Below are 20,963 nucleotides of genomic sequence, written 5' to 3' on the forward strand. Positions count from 1 at the left end.
TACACAACCAGGACCTTCACAAGAAATTTCAGATTTTTTTTTTTTCTGAGCTGAAATAGACATTGGGGGGTTGTGCAAATGACTGACCCTGAGAATCATTTTAATTTGAATATTCTGCTTTTATTAGTAGTTTTATTTGGACTAGGTTTAAAAATATATATATATTTTTATACCTAGCCTATATTGTTATCATGCTGTTTTTATATATTCCTGTGTCTTACCTGATCTTCTGCATCTTCAGGGCATGTCTCTGTCTGGCCTCTCCCTAGAGCATTCCTCTCCCTGTCTGTCTGTGCTGCCTGCAGTGTCACCAGATATCATTAGTATTTTAAATTAATCCATTAAATAATCTGTTTTTACTGCTAAATGTTATTTTCCTTAACACAGCCAAGCTATAAAGTACCAGATGACAGTTACAGTAACACATTACACACATACACAGCACATAGCCTACACACACACACACACACACACACACACACACACACACACACACACACACACACGGCACATGAGACAGAGAGACAGACAGAGAGAGAGAGAGAGAGAGAGAGAGAGGAACACACACATGATGACAGGAGTGTTCAGGATCACCGTTTAAAAGTTTTCCCCACCAGAATCTAGCCGAACTTTGGAGCATTATTTAGCCCGTTTTCTGACAAGCTATCATGCCATGGTTGGTACCAACAGAAGCCTAGCGTCTCCTGGTTTCATATGATATCTGTATCTTCACTCTAGCTTTAAAACTGATCCGTTTACAACGCGATTAATATTTCACATGAATTCAAATTTTATCGCGGTCATTTTGACAACACTGCTATTTAGAGATGTAGTAGCTTACTGTCTGATGCCTGCTAGTCCTCTTTCAGCTACAGGTGGACTGACTCTCTCCCTCTGTTGACATCAGCCCGTCACTGCAGGCTCGGAGCGGAGCTTCAAACAAGCCGCCGCTACATGGGCGCAACCAACTCACAGCTGGGAGGGGGGTGGTCAACAAACGAATTAAATTAAACAAATCAGAAATAACAAGAGACAAATGCGGTGACCGCTGGGGTTCTTAAAAGGAGAATATATGTCACATATATATATAAAAAAAAAGGTCACATAATAAAAGAACACCAAATTATTAGGGGGGGCTTAAGAATATTTTAGGGGGGCTTCAGCCCCCCTAAAATAGGCCTAATGACGCCACTGCCACACACGCTACTCCATACGCAGCCGGAAGCGGAAGTAGACACAGACAGCGTTAGATGGCTACTCAAACATGCACTGAGAAGTTTATTTACTTCAAGCAAGCCGACATGTTTGTAAAACTAGATCTAATTGTATTGAATGTATATTCAGGCGCAGTAGGAGCTACTGCTTGTGTCATAAACACAGGAATATCAACTCTTTACTTGCTTGAAGTGTACATTTTTTTCCACAGACAGCGTCAGGTGGCTACTCAAACATGCGCCGAGAAGTTTTTTTTACTTGAAGCAAGTAAAGAGTTGATATCCCTGTGTTTATGAAACAAACAGGAGCTTTTCCCACTGCATGTGAACACACCGAGCACGGCAACTGGGTCTCGCGCGAGACTCCGGGAGACTTTGAATTAGATCTAGTTTTACAAACATGTCGGCTTGCTTGAAGTAAATAAACTTCTCGGTGCATGTTTGAGTAGCCATCTGACACTGTCTGTGGAAAAAAAATGCGGCTTTGAGGGCTGTAAACAGCCTAAACAGCGGAACTTACATCCACTCCCATTCATTGTTGCCGTGGCGATGCGGGGACTAGACGCAACTACCGCAAAACAAGGAGCGATTAAACTGAAAATCTTCAGATTCCTTCTTTTAGACCTAAGATGATAGGAAAGTACACCCCCGGGTTGAATTCGCCTGGAATTGTCCTTTAAGAGGAAAAAAAAATGTGTTAAAGGTAGCTGTTAAGTAGACTGGGATCCATACCACATACACAAGCTTTATTAGTCAAATGAGCCACCTGGACTTGCTGATGAATACAGTAGGTCTAAATAATAAAATAAGCAGTTGCTGACCTGTCAGTGCTTGGAGGAAAGCAACTGCCTAGTTGCTGTTCTGAAGGTAGCGGCGCCTTGTTAAAATGCACTCCATCAAAGTTTCCTTTGAGGTAATAGCTGACAGAAAACATAATGTGAATTTGACTTGACAGGTCTCTGAAAAAAAAAATTGCTCGGGAAATATTGAACAAGACGGTGGGAGGAAGGAAGCAGGGTGAGCACAGAATTTTAATTAGCAAGTTGTCCATGGCCACAGTAAAAACTTCAGAATTTAGAGGTCTTTTTTTTTTATTATCCATGTCTTAGTTTATCTACGACACCCATTGCTGTTTCTCTCATTTAAAGCAGAAGTAAGTGGTCCGGTCGTTTTCGCTAATGCTGCGTTCCAGGCAGGCTTTTGAAATCGTAAATTACAGCTTCAAGTCACAACTTACGACTTTGTAGCGTTCCAGGCAACCCACTCGTGTTTTTCCGACCTGTTTTACCTGTGAAAGTCACTATAACGGCCACTCGTAACTTCCGACCGGTGAACTCGTACCAGATCGAACTGGTACGACTTCACGGTCGGAAAAATACGAGTTTCCTTGAACGCACCATAACAGTCCTCGTCCCTACGTCGCCACATTCACGGCGTCCCTTGGCTGCACACACAGCCCTGCATGCCGTTCTCTCTCCTCATTGGATAAAAACTGTAGGATACGATAAATGTTTTCTCCTCGACTCAGAGCAGAGCAGAGTGACTGACAGACCCGTGTTTCAGACCAAACACTCTATGTAAGTGATTGCTGTCGGAAGATATAACTATTTAAGACTTATATTAACACAAATATATCACTTACTTCTGCTTTAATGTGAAGGTAATGTTACCTTCACTTTTTGAAGGCTCTTACATAATATATATTTGGGTGTTTGTATTGCCTTTCGGCCCCCAAAATGCAAGAATTGACAAAAAAATCTGTAATGTGCAGGCTCCCTCCCTCCCACCAGGATTCGAATTTGCATAATACCATCCCTACCTGGGACCAGTAGAAGGAGTGGGGCAGGGCAAGCAGTGGTTCATTTGCATTTAAAGGGACAGGCACTGAAACCAGCCGTTCTGAACAGGGCTGTTTTGAAAGCTTTGATGTTTGGTCTTTGGGGTATTTTGACCAAAGCATGTCACAGGCATGTCTTTAAGACACCCGGGAACTATTTTAATTTATGGTAAAGGGGTTGAATATGTCTCCTTTAAAAAACAAACAAACAAAGGATCTCATTTGACTCTTCAAATATGAATCCAGTGCTTTCTGGATTGTATGGAAATGTAAACCTAAACCTGCAGTATTGCCTCATCTCCCTCAGAACAAGGATCCTTTTAAAGAGGTTTCTGGTTGTCTGCCATTTCATCACTGTTCTTGTCATTCCCAGTGCCACAGTAAATAATCAAGTGGGAGTGCTCTGCAGTCTCTCTGTTGCTGTGTAATTCATACAAGATAAAACTTTAAAAACTCCCCCTGTGAAAACAGAGAATTGATTGTGCAGTAAAGAATTTACTTACTGTGGCTGAATGTTGAATGAGGTGAAAGAGAGCAATACACTCTTATACAACAATACAGTACCACAACACAACCACAAGAAATCACATAATGCTTATAATTGTTGTTTTTATTCTGATACATAATGCAAGTTTTATTCTTGTAGTCTTAAAAATGGCATGGTCCCTCACTGCTGATTTACTGCAGTTATTATTGGATGGATTATGGACTACTGTGCATATGATCTTTAGAGGATTATTCTCACTATTTCACCATTTTCTGCCACACTTTAAACCTGTAAACTCCACATACTGAGATTCAGCACTCCTGCCAGGCTGCAGCTGGTCAACAATGCATAATGCAGTTTGAAACTGAGGGGGTTGCCAAATCATAGCCAAGTATCCCCCTTGCCCCTGTCCTTTACTCCCTGTTCTAATCACCATAATTTTGCAGAAAACACACAAATCTGGTAACTCAAAGTAGCTGCATGATCTTACCAGCAGCTCAGAGGGGAGTTAAAATAGCAAAATCAGTTGAGATGAGTACATATATTAGATCAGCATCACCTCATCATGTCTCTACCGGCCATACACAGAGCAGCTGCATCTCTGTGTACATGTTCCTACACTATTTGTCCCTAGTGAGCTTGTTTGCCTCTCTGGTGTGTGGGAGGAGGATTGACCCAACCTTAACCATGCAACTGTGTGTGTTCTATATGCATCGAGTCTTTTGATGCATGATTTTGACATAGGCAGCTCAGGTTTTATTTATTAGTTTATTTTATTTGTATAGGTGAAGGAGTGAATGGCTCCGTTCCAAATTCTCCCACAATTCAAACCGGCAAATCAAATAATCCTCCAGGGACTGTCTTGGCATGGCAATTCTCTATTGCTCCACCATGACTCCCCTCACATCTCTTCCAACTATAGTGCATGGGTGGCTAATAACAAGTCAGAGCCCCCTCGTGCGTTTGGCCCTCTGATCTTTTCCCACATGTTCCAACATAGCCAACTGAACAGACCCACAACACACTGCTGATGTATTATCTATTCCATCCTGGCTTCCTCTGATTAGATTTAACACAAGTGCAGCACAGCCGGGCAGAAGCCAACAGTGTGTTCTATTATCAATAATCAGATGACTTGCTTAACAAATCAAGTGCGTGTTTAGTCTATAAAATGAGAAAATGTCAGTCACAGTTTCGCAAACCCATACAGAGCTGTTTGTTTAGTCTGACCTGAGGTTATTGGATTTACAGGTGTATAAGAGAAAAGCAGTGTATATTCAGATGCCGATGACTTGCCTGCTGCCTGGTTAGTTGAGAAAATACTTGTTGTGTAATACTTGATGTTTAAAGGAGACATGTTATCCTCCCTTTCCACAAATTAAAATAGTTCCCAGGTGTCAAGGGTGCTTTCACACCTAATAGTCCGGACCAAGGTCCGGACTTAATTTTTTTTTTTGTTACATTGTTTCCATATAGTCCAGTAAAGTTTGCTTTCACACTGCTATTATGACAGTGGACCAAAGGATCTACCTACGTCATGACGTCATTACCCGCAAGGGCTGCGCCTGCTTATAATTGTCAGTGATTGGCTTGTGGATGAGCGTGTGTCTGACGTTAGTGCATAGGAAGTGCTCTGAAAAAAATAAAATTAAAATATGTGTAAAAGAAGAAAAGAAAATAGTGCAGGAAAGCACGCTGTGGTTTGTAATCGTGGTGCAGAAGAGTGAGTTTGGAGCTGATGAAAGGAGAGAAAAAAGAGGGTCGTGCCGCGGCGAAAATGCTCTCATTGATGAGAGCAGCAGTGATCAGCTGTAACTGTGTAGTGGAGGGGAACACACACACACACGCTACGCGCACACACGCGCGATCCTCCTGTCAGATGCGGCTGCATCTCTCCAGGTCACTTGTGTGTGTGTGTGTGTGTGTGTGTGAGAGAGAAATAAAAGCTCTGACTTTCTGGGGCAGACGTTGTTTGGTGTCACCCGCTGATAAATATCCGTCTTTTTCGGACTTTTTTCGGCGGAAAAAAAGATATTCGGGTCAATGTATAAAAAAAATAGGCTATATAAAAAAATGCATGTATCATTTGGGGATTTATATTAAACACTTTACTGTTTAATTCCGTGTAGGCCTAAACGTTTACAAGTGTACACTGACACACCCATCCCTCACCCAAATCTGGATATGATCTCCTCCACTCCCCAAGTGTTGCTGCCGGTTGCCGCGGCTCATCTTAACTTTTTTTCTGTTTATTTACTTTTTTCGGCACGAGCGAGCGAGACGGGCGAATCTGACGTGACTTCCTGTATTTGGTCAGATAGTTCGAACATTCCAAAAAAAATGCTTTCACACTACGCAGCATCGGACCTTGGTCCAGGATAGTCCGGACCGAGACCACCTCCTGAGGCTGGACCAAAGACTCGGTCTTTAATCCGGACCGTGGTCCAGGGGAGCTTTCACACCTGTCAATTTGATCCGAACTATCTGGAAAGTCCGAAAGTCCGGACCAAACGAGGTAGGTGTGAAAGCCCCCTTAAAAGACATGTCGGTGACATGCTTTGGTCAAAATATCCCAAAGATCAAACATCACAGCTCTTTTCATCCTCTCAAAACAGCCCTGTTCAGAACGGCTGGTTTCAGTGCCTGTCCCTTTAAATGCAAATGAACCACTGCTTGCCCCGCTCCATCCCTTCTACCAGTCGCAGGCAGGGGTGGTATTATGCAAATTCAAAACCTACATCACTGGAAGACAACTGTATTTCAACCTAGGAAACCTGAACATTACAGATTTGTTTGTCAATTCTCACATTTTGGGGCCGGAAGGCAAGACAAACACCCAATATTATGTTAAAGAGCCTTCAAAACTGATATTTCCATAATATGTCCCCTTTAAAGACCCCATCAATGAAAATCAATTGTTGTAATATTACCATGTCTATATGATGTGATTGAACTGCAGTGAACTAATTACAGTCTCATACATATTCACACAGCCAGGGTCTCATATGTCCCAAATAGACACAAAACAAGCAAGATAAACACCCAAATATATGTTAAAGCAGAAGTAAGCGATCCGGTCGTTTTGGCTAACTTCTTGTCAGCCGATGGAGTTAGCAGTCCCCGCCCTCGTCATGGATCTATTGGTCCTCGTCCCTACGTCACCACATTCACACGCATCCTGCACACACAGCCCTTCATGCCGTTCTCTCTCCTCATTGGATAAAGGTTGTAGGATACAAGGAAGTATACAAGAAGTTTTCTCCTTGGCTTACAGCAGGGCAGAGTGACTGACAGACCCGTGTTTCAGACCAAACACTCTATATAAGTGATTGCTGTCGGAAGATATAACTATTTAAGACTTATATTAACACAAACATTCCACTTACTTCTGCTTTAAAGAGCCTTCAAAAAGTGATATTTCTATAATATGTCCCCTTTAATAGATTATCAGTTATTGCCTAATAATCTATCCATCAACCTGTTGATTTGATAATCATGTCTCTTGTGCACTTTGTTTCAACAGTGTACGACTCCTCCTCATGCTGTTATTTCGGCTGATAATATGAGAATTTTACATGAAACAGCTGCTGCTGTGCATCTTTACACACTAAGCTCAGTGCCCACACATGCTGCACTAATGGGAACAGAAATTTGTCAGTTTGCATTCCGTGGAACAGATGTTATCGGGTCTGTTTACCTGTCCCATCTGGAATTGGTGTTAATGCGGCAGCTTCTCGCTGCTTAGATGGCTCCAGGAAAGTGTCCCTAAATGAAGCACAAAAAAAAAAAGCATAAATGCTCATATTTGTCATCTAAAAAACACTTCCTCCTCCTTTTCCTCCACACAGTGCCCTCCAGGGTTGAGCCCCATGAAGGATGGGACCGGGTGCTACGACCACCACATCGGCATCGACTGCTCCGACGGTTTCAATGGAGGATGTGAGCAGCTGTGTCTCCAGCAGCTGGCCCCTCTGGAGGATGACCCCACACTCTACAACATCCAGATGTTCTGTGGGTAAGGAAGAACAGACGCACCGCAATAATTCATAATTATTTGATTTCATAACCCTCTTGTACTCTGGTCCATTCATCATTCATGTACTTCCATTCATGAGAATCCATCTTCATATAAGTGGTAAGTGTGTATGGGTGTCAGCAGAAGAAGAAAGAAAGTGAGCTTACAAAACACTTGACAAGTCACTTAAAGAAGCGTTGTGTACATTCGTCTTCTTTTGAAGGGAAAAGTGTCTCTGTAACTACAGCAGCTGACATAAAAGTGGTACTAGTGCCCTGCTTCTGTTTGGTTTCCAGAACATGGACCACTGTAAATTGACTGGATGAGGGTCTGTGAAGCTATGAGCCCATCCAAAAGTAGATATGATTATCACCATGATTCAAAAACTAACCAGCTCTGCCAACAAATCCATCTGTCTATTGTGGACCGTTCAGGAAAGAATCTTTTAATAAATGATCTGTGTAATTGATGTATCCACTCATCAAAGTGTTTATTAGCAGCACCTGTGCACCTGCTTATTCATGCGTATGGCAACAGTGCGATACATAAAGTCCTGCAGATACTCAAAACAAAGTTTGAATGTAGATTTTTGGAGCGGCTCGCTGGCAAGAGTATTTCTAAGACTGCTCGTCTTCTCTTTGGATTTTGACACAAAAGTCTCTACAATTTGTTCAGAGGTCAGAGAGAAGAGACAGACTGGTCGGAGCTGACAGAATGGCTACAGGAATTGGCATAACCAGTCTTTACAAATGAGCAGAGAAGCTTCAGAGTACATGAAACCTTGAGGCAGACAATCACAAAAGTCCACAAAAACTGTAAAGATAAAGGTACAAAAACACTAAATAAAAGCAGACAGTAACAGTAAATGGACTCTCTGGGGGAAGTGGTGGAGAGATACACAATTAAGATGGTGGAGGCCATCCTGAACAACACAGATCATCCAATTCATGACACCTTGATGGACCAAAGAAGTAACAGTGGTGGACGGCTCCTCTGTCTTCGTTGCAGGACAGAGAGATACAGAAGATCTTTTATACCCTCCGACATCAGACTTTTTAATTCTTCTGCAAATGGTCGATGAGCTTACAGACAAATGAATTTCCCTTTGGGCATTAATAAAGTAATTCATATCCATATTTGTATTGGTAACTGAAAACATATCTATAGAATAGAACAGAATAAATCCATCCACCTAGGATGGAAAATTGCCTTTGGCTCAACAAATAAAATAAAACATCACGGATTACACTGAAGAACAAAATCTAAAAACCACAACAACTGTACATTGGGTTAAAATAGTTAAAATAACAGTGGGGATTAAAGTAGGAAATAAGAAAAGGAAGTAGAGCAGCAAGGTTAAATAAATAGAATTACATCTTCATTCCTAACTTGACCCTGCACTGTTTGGAGCACATGTCGTTTGTTATTTGCTCTGAATAGTTTGTCATTGACCTCAAAAAAATTCTCATCAACAGTCTTGGGCAAAGCGCCATCTGCAGAGATGTTGTCATCAAAATCCTCCATTGTCAAACAATATGCACTAAAGCTCTTTTCTAAAGGCTTCCCTCTCATGTCACTGTGACAGTAAGTTATGAAAAGCATCCAGAATCTTACGTCTGCATGTACATTGTTGAAAAACACTGGACAAAACGGATTAAATCAGATTTTACCACCAGTGTGGAGATCCATAGACTGAGGTAGATTTTCTCTTCATTCACTAAATTCTGTTAAATTAAAAAAAACAAAAGTTCAAGTTTAAGTACATAAACTGAGAAGATGTAGAGATCATGTTGTTCGGGTTGGTTTAAAAATACGTAATGACCCTTTACAGCTGTCGGTGTCTGAGGGTTGATTAGTTTTTTATGCAGTAGCTGTTGCTGAGGGGTTTTTTTTGCCACGTGATGACAGATGAATAATACGTCTTCAAAAGCAGAATTAAAGTTTATTTTCTTAGCGCCTGAATATGTTATGTGTAGAAAACCTTGAAAATCATGAGTGCAATAATGAATAAGATGTTTTGGACTGAAGACTGACAATAAGGAGCACTGGCTAAAAGTTTCAAAATGCCATCTCTTGTGCAGAAATGTCAGTGGGAAGTCTGTTAGACCTTGTATATGTACATGCATGTTTGCAGTGGAAAAAGCATTTCAACCAGTGCTCCAAGTTCCTTCTTCAAGTTTGAATCTGAAAAATGCCATTTATATATACACACACACAGTACAAACATACAGGGATAAATACAGGGTTAAAGGGATAGTTCAACAATTTGGCAAATTGGCCCATTGCCATAATCCCTATAGTTTTAGGAGTAGGTTCGTTACCTTAAAGGTCCCATATTATGCTGTTTTTCAACTATTTCACATGGTTCTAAGTTGTCCAACCATATAGTATTCCTAGTGTATTGTCCCCAAATCAATCTGCAGCTCTACATCTCAGTAATCTAAAAGTGGCTCTCCAGAGCTCTCCTGAGAACGAGCCGTTTCTGTGTCTGCACCTTGAAATGCAAATAAGATGTGTAAACCACGTCCACTCCACACCTGTCACGGGGAGAGGGTGTGGTTTTCACTACAGGTACATGTGCCAGTGTTGACATTGGGACAGGGGTCGGGCATTGATTTCCGGAAAAAAATAAATAAATTCTGAGACTGGCAAATGTAAATGTTTTTACTGTGGCAGAAGGAGAAACATGGAGAGACTCCTACTACCATCAGAAAGTTCTATGTGAAACTGTCAAATAAAAAAAACAAGTGAAACTGAGGAGCGCAGCACAAACTGTGCACTGTTGTATGGACTGATGAGAATATTGAGGTGGTTTTGCGCCGGGAGAGGAGACCGGCCCAGTATTTCAAACGTGATCTGACAGGATTATCCTGGTCGGATTAGATTAAATCTAGATCTGATCTGAAAACTGGGTATTTCAACACAGATCCAGAGAATCCTGATCCTGAAGATCTGGGCCCAGTTGTTCAAAGGTAATCCAATCGGATTTTGGATAATGGATTGGATCAAATCTTGAAAATGGGTTGTTCAAAACCAAAAACAGATTCTGAGATCGGATTAGATCACGTAATCCAATCTTGGTTTTGATCTGGATAAAACCCTCAGTTTGTGTTGTTCAAAACTTTTCAGTAGGATCGGGAAAACTTTGATCAAAAAAATCAGGATTATTCTGATCCCAGCAGTTGGGTGGATTCAGGGGGGATTTCAGGAACAAAATGTGATTTAAATTAAATTCAAACTGGTCAAATAAACAATATTCATAAAGTAGTATATATACAGTTATTGATTTATATTTTGCACCTAATTTTAAACCACAATAGTGATTAGTAAATAATGTTAACTTTTGAATATTCTACAACTGAAAAACTTTTCCCCAACTACTTTTCCCCAAACTGAATTTAATGAAATTTGAAGATTGAATTTTAAAATTTGAAGTTTGAATTTTGAAATTTGAAGTTTGAATTTTGAAATTTGAAGTTTGAATTTGAAACACATGGGGAAATATTCACAATTTCACTAATGTACTGTATATTTGCTTTTTTCAATTTATTTTAACAGCCCAACTAGATGGAGGCTGGCTGTTTAAAAGACACTGAAGAAACAACGAAGAGCACAGAAAACAATACATAAACAAATAAACACACTTTGAGAGACCTCATGCTGCTGTTCTACCTGTTGTTAACAGACCAATCAGCCTTCAGTGTGATGCACAGTCCCATCTAGAGCATCTTTATCCGGATTTAGTAATCTTGAAAATTTGGATTTGGATCAGACTGATCCAATCCAACTTTGCTTTGAACAACTGGGATAAAAGTAAAACAGATTACGTGATCCTGGATAGCAAAAAAGGGGATTTCAAAATCCGGATAATTTTTATCCAGATTACACCTTTTGAACAACTGGGCCCTGGGTTTCAGCTCTGGTAATCCAATCCTCCTTTGAATCCAGATAAAAGGCTGATTTGGGTATTTCAAAAGTTAAGTCAGATATCAGGATCAACTTGATACCAAAATTTCAGGATCATTCTGATCCCACCTCAGAGGTGGATTTGACTTGGATTGACAATGTCTCAACTCCACTTTCCTTGATTTTGTTACTCAATATGTTCATTACACTTAATCTAAATTGTTAGTGTTTCAGTTTTAACAAATAATTGAAGTAATTGAAGAAATTTAAAACATAGCAAAAAATATTGTTTGGCCATACATCCTGAAACTGCTGTATTTATTAATTTAAATCACATTCAAGCACTTTCCAAGCATTTACAAGGCATATTTTCATGCTTCTGATTTAATGAAGACAAACTTGACTTTAAAATAAACTTGAAAATGCATTTTTACAATGCTTGTAAAGTGAATGATATTTTAAAACATGCAGTAATGTATTTCAAAACGTGTTTGTATACAAACTGATTATTTTACTTCATCTAATCAAATGTTATTGTGCGATAAATGAACATACGGTAGTAATCATGTTTAGTGAGAGGCTTCTACATAAGGAAGACAAATTAAGAGGAAAGTGTTTCTAATCGGGTCACTGACCAAGCTATAGGCTTATGCTATGAAAAATAATGCAATCACAATTTCAAGCAGTTTCAATGGCTTTATTTCAAGTACAGTTTCAAGCACTTCAAAATCCAAACACCAAGGTTTCCAAGGATTTCCAAGACTCTTGTTGCACTGTTGTCCTTATTAGCAGTGGTATTGCTGAGTGGGCTCTGAAAGTAAAAAGAGACGGTGTATGAGTATATCTTTGTCATAGTCAGAAATAAACAATAGTCACAGAAATGGTCAAAAACATGATATCACCAGCATTACTGACACTTCTGAATGAACTGTATTGTTCACGTGCTGTGTAATGTTACGTTTCCTAATTACTGCAGCAGTGTGGTCTGCACACAGCACAGGTAGCCTGCTTTAAAAAGAAAAAAAGTCCCCTGCATAACGTTAATAAACTCTGAACAGGTTGGTGTAAGTGTAAAACAGTTAAGGTGTGATGTACGTCAGATTAATTCCCTTGTAAATTAAACCAAAGTCTGCAAAATTGATCAACATAGCAGCTACGTCGCTAGCCCGCTAGCTGCTTAACACACAAGTCAATGGAGCCGAGTTAGCTCCCGTTAGCATGGCCGTGGATCAATTAGGGATCGTTACGCTCTCGTTTCAAGTAGGTGACAAATCAAATAGTTGGCTTGCATGATTTGTTGGTTGGCGTTCGTATGGTCTTAAAACCGCTACACATTAGACGGCAGTAAACTTACACTTTTGACGTGAAAGTCGCGCTCCCAGCTGCTCCTTTGGTGAAGTAGTCCGCCATGTTTCAGATCCGGAGGCGGAGACTTGAGATTTGGAAATCCGTATCCGGCCAGGTAGGGATCACGGTGATCCACCCTGCCAGTGTTTTGAAATACTCAGATAAAGTCAGCAGGATCACCGTGATCCAAGACTGAGAAAAGGAGGATTTCATTATCCGGATTATTCTGATCCAGATTACAAGTTTTGAAATACTGGGCCCAGGAGACTTCCTCGTTCAGATGCCTCTCATTCCGTGATGAGGACCGCTGCGCTGATGAGAAGAGGTATCATTCCAATATTCTCTGATCCGCGATTTCATTTTTAATGACAGGCGGCTGTTTTTCAGTCAATGATTCAAAAGGATCATCTGGCGGCCGCGGTACCGACTGCTCCTCCCGTATCTACCGCTTCATGTCAAGTCACGGACGGGGGGGCAGAGAGAAAGAGCGAGTGTGTGTGGATTGGGTGGGGGGGGGGTCGCTGTACTGGAAAAGTGTCAGCGGGCGGAGCTCACGTTTTTCCAGACTGGCCCAGGGGGAGTATAAGGAAGTACCGGGAGGTGGAGTCACCTGAGTTCAGCGCATCCTGACGTCAAGTCTGCCAGCACTTCCAATTCGCCCGTTTGGAGACACGATCTCAAAAAAGTGTAGAAATCAATTAAGGGAGTGAACAGACTTTTTTCACCTCCAGGCGTCATAGAAAGGCCACGGGAACACATAGGACCACTACAAAACCTGTAGAAAGTGGATTTTGCATAATATGGGCCCTTTAAATTGTCAGTGCAAGCTAATTTCAGAATGGCGGAGCAGAGCCGTGAGCTGCTCAGAGCTACGCTACGGAGTCTAATGTGATTTCTTGGTTTCTCAAATCAAACTCATCAAATACAAAATCCAACAACTCCAAAACGCTCTGGTGGACAAGTTGTGACCTGCACATTCACCACGCTATGAGATAATAACAGAACGTTACGACACAGAGTTGTTTTCAAGGCAAATGCAGAGACTGCTTGCTGAACAACTGCTCCCGACGGGAATGTGCATCAGCGGTTTTGCATGAATTTACCTTGAAAAAAACTCTGTCTTGTAACATTCCGTTATTACCATTAATTAAAGGTGCAAGCTAACGTTGATTATTATCTCATAGTGTGGTGAATGTGCAGGTCACAACTTGTCCACCAGAGCATTTTGGAGTTGTTGGATTGTGTATTTGATGAGTTTGATGAGGGAAACCAAGAAATTACATTAGCCTCCGTAGCGTAGCTCTGAGCTGCTCCGCCGTTCTAAAAATAGCTTGCACCGACAATTAAAGGTAACGAACCTACTCCTAAAACTCTAGGGATTATGGCAATGGGCCAATTTGCCAAAATGTTGAACTATCCCTTTAATGTTTTAGTTCCACCTGGGCTTTTTAGGCTCTGCTACAAAAGGAGTCAATGCCTGGATCTTGAACCTGAAGCAGCTAAATGTAACTCAGGTGGTGTCATTAATTGTGTATCATTGACACCTCTACAAAGTGACTAGGGTGAATAGCTCATATGGAAAGGGCCTTTGACTACAGGTTATGGGTATAATAGGTTCACAGAGAGCTGCCTCAAAGCCCCTCATTTAAAGCTATTACACAGCCATGGTTCAGCCCCACAGGTGTTTCCACTTGAGCTGGCTGATTGGAGCTGTTCTCAGTGCTAACAGAGGTGCCTACCTTCAGTCTCGTCTCAGCAGAGCTCCAATCAGCCTGCAGAACTGCAAACATACAGCTTTAATCTAAAGGGAGCCCGGAGGTAAGAGCTAGTTTTCTGCTGCTGGCTACCCATGCAGTGGTGTTATCGCCTGTATAAATGACTGTGCACTGTATGTGTGGAAGCCTGCCAACGTCAACTTTATTTAAGTTCTACAAGAGGGGGATAAATAGTTGTGGTTATCTCCACTGCTGCTCCAACAGCAAGCAGCTGTTTGGTGCTGTCATCTATACATTAAACATAATACCAGAGGCGCGGTATATTCCATGTCAAATTAGCATAACCAGGTGATACGAACTGCTGTTTAATTTAATTCTCGACAACAGCATTTTGTTGTTGTCACTTTCCATAGCGCAGATGTGGCTAAATCCTCCTCTCCTCCCACCGGAGACTGGCATCAGCTTTGCGACATTTGGCATCCAGGAGAGAGCTTCTCTCCGTGTAAATCCCTGACAGATTATCTGTCGCTCTTTAACCCCCACACCCAATCTCCTATTTTTCACTTTCCACCTCATCTGCGTGTGGTTTATTTCAGAGTACATTATATTATACTCCAAGATGTCAAAACATCATCAATGTGAAAGACTCTTGAGAGGATGCTCAGTGTTTGAATTCAAGCTTCTTTTTTGATGGTGGAGGATTTAGTGCTAGCTGAGTACAATTGGTTTTGTGTTGAAGTGTGATGTCTAAATTCTGCATTATATCTTGAACCCTCCAAAAAAACAAAAACAAATACGTTTACACCATATCTTACAATAACATTTAGTGAGATACTGTAAATCAACATTCCTACTAGTATTTTGTTGTCCATGGGCGTCACATATGGTAAAGTCTAGTGTTACTACAATAAATGATACAAGATAACAAGCACCAGTGTTGATGTTACCATTTATGCTGGAGTTATTTTCTCAAATTGAAACTATATTTGTGGTTCGCATAGTTTGAGCTGAGCATCATCACAAATGCATCTATTCTCCTACACAAATGAGATCAAATAGAATAATGCAGCTGTGTGTTGTTGATATCAAGCTGTCACTCAGAGGAACGTCAACTTCTACACAAACTTATCTAATTTACTACTCTAAAAAATATAGCCCAGTTTTAATAGAATATCATGTTTGGCTGCCGCTCAGAAGCAGGTCTTAAGCAAATTGGTAAGTCGGTGGTTTGATTCTTGACTCCTCCAGTCAAGATGCTGAAGTAGCAAGACACTGAACCCTAAATTGCTCCTGTGTGTAATGGAGAAGTGCTGTATGAAAGAAGTGGCTTGTGGTGTAAAGTGCGACCCATTAACATATCAGTGGTACACTAACGACACTCCCAGTTATTCCAATTGAATAATTCATGTGATTAAAAACGGTTGCCTGGTAATTTTAGCAGGTGACGCCTGGCTTGAGGTCAGTTGTGCACGTGCAGTACTCAAAACGGCCAGCAGGGGCCAGGAGCGCTGAGTCTGCTGAGCAAGAGAAGAAGAGTTCAGCCAATCAGAGCGCAGGGTTCAGTCGCTTAAACGTCAAGCGGGCTAACTGACACCATGACTGACACACGTCAATCATGCCAACACACTTGACATCCAACAACGACACAACCCGGACAGGTGTTACATTTCATTAGCACACGTGTGACTGCTTCATCTGGTGAGCGGCGCTTCAACTCCTCCGCAGAGGTCGACGGCCGGGTGGGAGTGGAAAGGATATAAGATAAGAGAGTCCGCTAAACGCTGATAACGTTCACCTGAAGTTGATTAGCTAGCCTATATGGTTTATTTATACCATGGTCTGGGTGAATCCTCGATTCTGATTGGCTGCGGGGTGTCCATTAAAAAGTGTTATACCATGGTCTGGGTGAATACTCGATTCTGATTGGCTGCGGGGTGTCCATTAAAAAGTGATAATGGACACCCATAAAGATGTTCCGGTCAAATTGCCTGACTTCGCCTCCGCGTCGTCCATTAATTTCTGATAATGGACACCTCGTCGGGCATTATCCCTTACGTGTAGCACATCGGATAAGGAGACTTGTTTAGACAGGGGTCTTCAACGTTCTTCTGGCCAAGGACCTCCAAACTGATGGAGCAGGGACCTCCTATGTAATTTAAAATTGTGTATAACTGGCCCTATAGTGCTATGGATAAATGCACCTTGCGCATTTATGCATTGTACATTACAGAAGTATTCAAATCATACATAGGCTTGTATATTAGCCTATATAGCCTATGTTTTTTATTTTAAACATGCAAATATCAAAATCCTCAAAATCAGTTAGGCCCATAGTGCCACATGTGCTGTGTGAGACACACCTCTTTTTATTGCATTTTAACACTCATAGCCTATTTAAAAAAAAAAAAAAAAGAGCGTTTTAGCTCAATAGCTTAGCAGGTCATGTAACCCATTGACCACAAACCACCAGTGCAGGACCACAGTAGGCCTACTACTCTGACTGTGTGAGAGGCACCTCTTTTTATTGCATTGAACACTACATGAAGTATCATGTGCGTGTGTGCATGCTCTTGAGGCTGGTTTAGTAGGATCTGGAAAATATTTCTGTGCTCAAAAATGAAATGAAAATGTGGAATGTAACAATGTAGAAATGGTACATTTTTCAGAAATGGCTGACTAAACTTCTGGGAAAAAAATGGGAACAGTGGAAATGCCTTATTTTATTACAAATGCACAAATGGAGTTGGCATACTATATATGGGATAACCTTTTAAATGTACAGTATACTCAAAATGTAGCTGCTCATCATCCCCGGCCTAGACTGGAACTATTTAGATCCTGTCTTTTTTTTTCTTTTACTGTTGTCATTATTTAACTTAACAGACTGATGTTTCTGTCATGATTAAAAATAGTATAGTTGCCATCTGGTCAGAGTGAGCAACAGACAACATCAAGGAGTTCCCTTTATGATTTTGCCAACTTACTGATGAACAAAGTTAATGAACCACAATGGATTGGAAATTTTGTAGCTAATGAAATTGTTGCTTGTTGACAAGGTTGTTAAGATAAGGTTGTAAATTGTAATTAAAATCAAGGCACTTAATTTGATTTAGAACTTGGTTGGGTATTCAGTTTGATATATGGAGATGATTAATTGTTCCGTACTCAGTTGTAACATTTAAGATTAGCTTGTGGCCATTTTGTAAATGCATGCACACACACACACACATGCATGAGACAACCCAGAGTCCAGAGTTAGGCCAGTGGTTGCACTGATGCTGGATAGATAAGTCCCAACAGATGATAGGAAGAAGGGTTAAACATAGAAGCAATGTTTTGGTTGAGAAGTGAATGCAGACACGTCTTATTACAACAAACACGTCAACATCACCAACACATAATCAGCTTAGACCAGCAGGAGCAGGAGCCACGCCCACTTAAATCATGGAGGTCAGAGAAGGTGTCTTTGTTTCTTCTTGAATGTGATATGTGATCCTCATACTCATTTTAAACCTTCATCTTCTGTCATATCGTTGACTACTTAAATTATATCCTTTAGTTACAGCTTTAAAAAACTAATCATGCAACCAGAAACGTCTGTCTATGTCAACAGTGTAAACTTACTTAACCCTTGTTTTGCTGTAGGAGTGCTAATTGTTTACTTTAAACTACAGTAAAGGGGAAATCAGGAAATGTAAGAGTAAAGAAAGAGAAACAAGTATATTACCTGGCAAATAAGGGAGAATGAATAGCAAAGCAAACTTATCACAGTTCTCATAAGGGAAGGAAATGTGTAAATCAGTTGAATGACTCAGACTTGTATTGCCCCAGGTGCATCGAGGACTACAAGCGCGGTCCAGACGGGAGGTCGTGCCTCCCGCTGTCTGAAGCCTGCACCGAGGGAATCGACTGCGGGGAAGCAGCGGACATCCCCGCCAACCAGACTGTGTTCGGAGACCTTTTCTATGGATACAACAACCACAGCAAGGAGAGCACCTCCGGACAGATCCTCAAGGCCACATTCAGGTGAGCACAAGCTGTTTGTGACGTGGAGCATGTGGCGTGGTTGTTCTGCCATTTGTATCGCAGCAGGGAAAGTGTTTGGCCCTTTTGGCTTGGACCGTGGTGATAACCAAAGGGCTTTGGATGAGGTGGTCAGAAGCAATGCTTGGATATAGATTAAGAGTTACAGTTGGAGGAGCATTTACGCATACCTTCTAGAGCTGCAACAATTAATCGATCTATCGAACAATAATCGAATAATCAGTTTGAGTAGTAGTTTTAAAGGGATAGTTCAACATTTTGGCAAATTGGCAATGGGCCAATTTGCCCCCCAAAAAGTCAGAATTCACTGATTTCAGCTTCTTAAATGTGAATATTTCTGGTTTATTTGTTCCTTTATGACAATAAACTGAGTATCTCTTTGGTTTGTGGACAAAACAAGACATTTGAGGACGTCATCTTGTGGTTTGAGAAACACTGATTGACATTTTTCAACATTTTTTAACATTTTATTGACCAAACAACTAATCGATTAATCGTTTAAATAATCAACAGATTAATCGAAAATGAAAATAATTGCTAGGTGCAGCCATAATACCTTCTTATGAATGGTGCAACCTGTTGCCGGATCACTGGAAAAATAAAAACAGTAAATGTAAGGTCTATTTCCATGTACCAGTGATTCCAAATGTATCAGCCTGGTGGTCTAGCTTCTAATGAAATCTCTGACAGGTATAAATCCAGTGAGTATAGTTCAACACAGTCTTAAGAGACATTACACCAAATACAGTGAAAAGTCAATATAGCATCTTCCAGCCCATCTCAAATCAACCTGGCAAACCCACAGAGGAACCACTAGTAAAAAGAACATTTTCATCACCTCCGTTTTCAAGTGGTTTTTTTTAGTGTTTTCCACAGTTTCTTTCCATCATGTTTAATTTCATTTAGTTTATTTTGATGATATTTAATTTTCTTTTTCCTTTTTGCTTTTGTCACTTTGTTTCTAAGGGAACAGTATGCCTTCCAGTCAGTAGTATTGCCAGATTTTTCAGTGCATATGTGAAGATCTGCTCTCAGTTCAAGCTTACTGCATGTGCTACTGTATAGAATACTGACCTCATAGTAGGGCTGTCAGTTTTTAGAAAAATGAGGTTCGAACGAATATCGAATGACCCGTAATTCGTTTGGATATATTTGAATATCCCACATCCGGTGGACGTTCCGCGGTGCTATACAGGCACTGGGCACTGCAGCCAAAGACGGTAAATAGAGTATCTTTGCTGCAGCCTACATATCGAGCAGGTCATTACCGCTCGAATATGAACTTTCCACATTCAAACGAATATTCAAATGTCGAATAAAAAGTGACAGCCCTACCTCATAGGGTCATGGACACAAAGGGCTACAATATTGCTTACCTTTCCTAGCTTATCGTCTGTCCAAAGCGATGTTACACATTGGGTCTTGAGGGTCACAGCACTTATTTACTGGAAAACAGTCTGAATGACACAGTCCTTGCACTGCTACGTTCACAGCTATGACTTCTACCTCTCTGGCCCGGTCTCCAGACTCACTGCTATTCCTGAGAGGAGCTCCACTGCTTGTGTGTCAAACTTGTTTTTTCAAATTTTAATGTGCAATTTCATACCTGGTGTAATTTACTTGTACCGTGGCAGTAATTTAGTGATCTCAGTGGAAGGAGCTGAGACAAAGACAGCTTGACAAGCTCACTTGGGCTGTATCCAGTCCTCAGTCAAAGATGCCAGGATTACAGTACCTCAGTGTGCAAACCCTACATGTCCATGAGAACAACTATACACTCAGTGGCTGATAGTTCACTTTTTGCTGCTCTCAGACCAGATGTGAGGAGAGATATTGCCTCTCTGTCTGTATTGTTCTAATTGATGTCTATTTTTAGTTTTAATGGGCTGCAAGTGCTTCTTGCCTTGCTTCCCTCCACAGCATGTCACTGCTCCATTGTGTGACATGTTTTTTTCCCTTTTTTTTCAGTAATGAAAGACAAAAAACACTTTAGTTACCTTCAGTTATGTGTTTAAAATAATAATTTGGTTCCCACAGCTTCCATGCTTCAAAAGTAGAGCATTCCCTGGAAGTAATAATTAAAAGTATTCACCTCCACTTCATATGCACACCAGGCAAGTAAAATTTTGTTATTTTATAATGTGAGTGTGAGGTACAAGATTGTGTTAGGTACATACAGTATATTTCATTCCTAGGTTACAGTAGCACTTTCTATATTCCTCAGTTATCAAGACAAAATGAACTTACTTACCCTGTATTTATTAAAAATGCAGCACACAAGCAGTAAGTATTCAGAATGTCATCCATGGGGACCCCTTGCTTTTTCATGTTTAATTTCACTCCCGTTCAGACAGGCACTGTTTGATATATTGGACTGTGCCCAAATCCCCCACAGAAC

The 20,963-nt window shown here is 40.9% G+C and overlaps 1 protein-coding gene across 6 annotated transcripts in view; it reads left to right on the top strand.

Annotated features, from left to right (window-relative positions):
* Positions 1-20,963, top strand: part of astn1 (astrotactin 1) — an 840,736-nt gene that overhangs the window by 381,476 nt on the left and 438,297 nt on the right. For all 6 annotated transcript variants that reach the window (XM_085804088.1, XM_085804090.1, XM_085804091.1 and 3 more), the window contains 2 exons: positions 7,387-7,553; positions 18,353-18,547. In XM_085804088.1, the coding sequence (XP_085660214.1) occupies positions 7,387-7,553; positions 18,353-18,547 (362 nt within the window). The remainder of the gene's footprint in view (positions 1-7,386; positions 7,554-18,352; positions 18,548-20,963) is intronic.

Source organism: Trachurus japonicus, chromosome 17, assembly GCF_045865225.1.
Source record: "Trachurus japonicus isolate A0001 chromosome 17, Traja_1.0".
Lineage (NCBI taxonomy): Eukaryota > Metazoa > Chordata > Actinopteri > Carangiformes > Carangidae > Trachurus > Trachurus japonicus.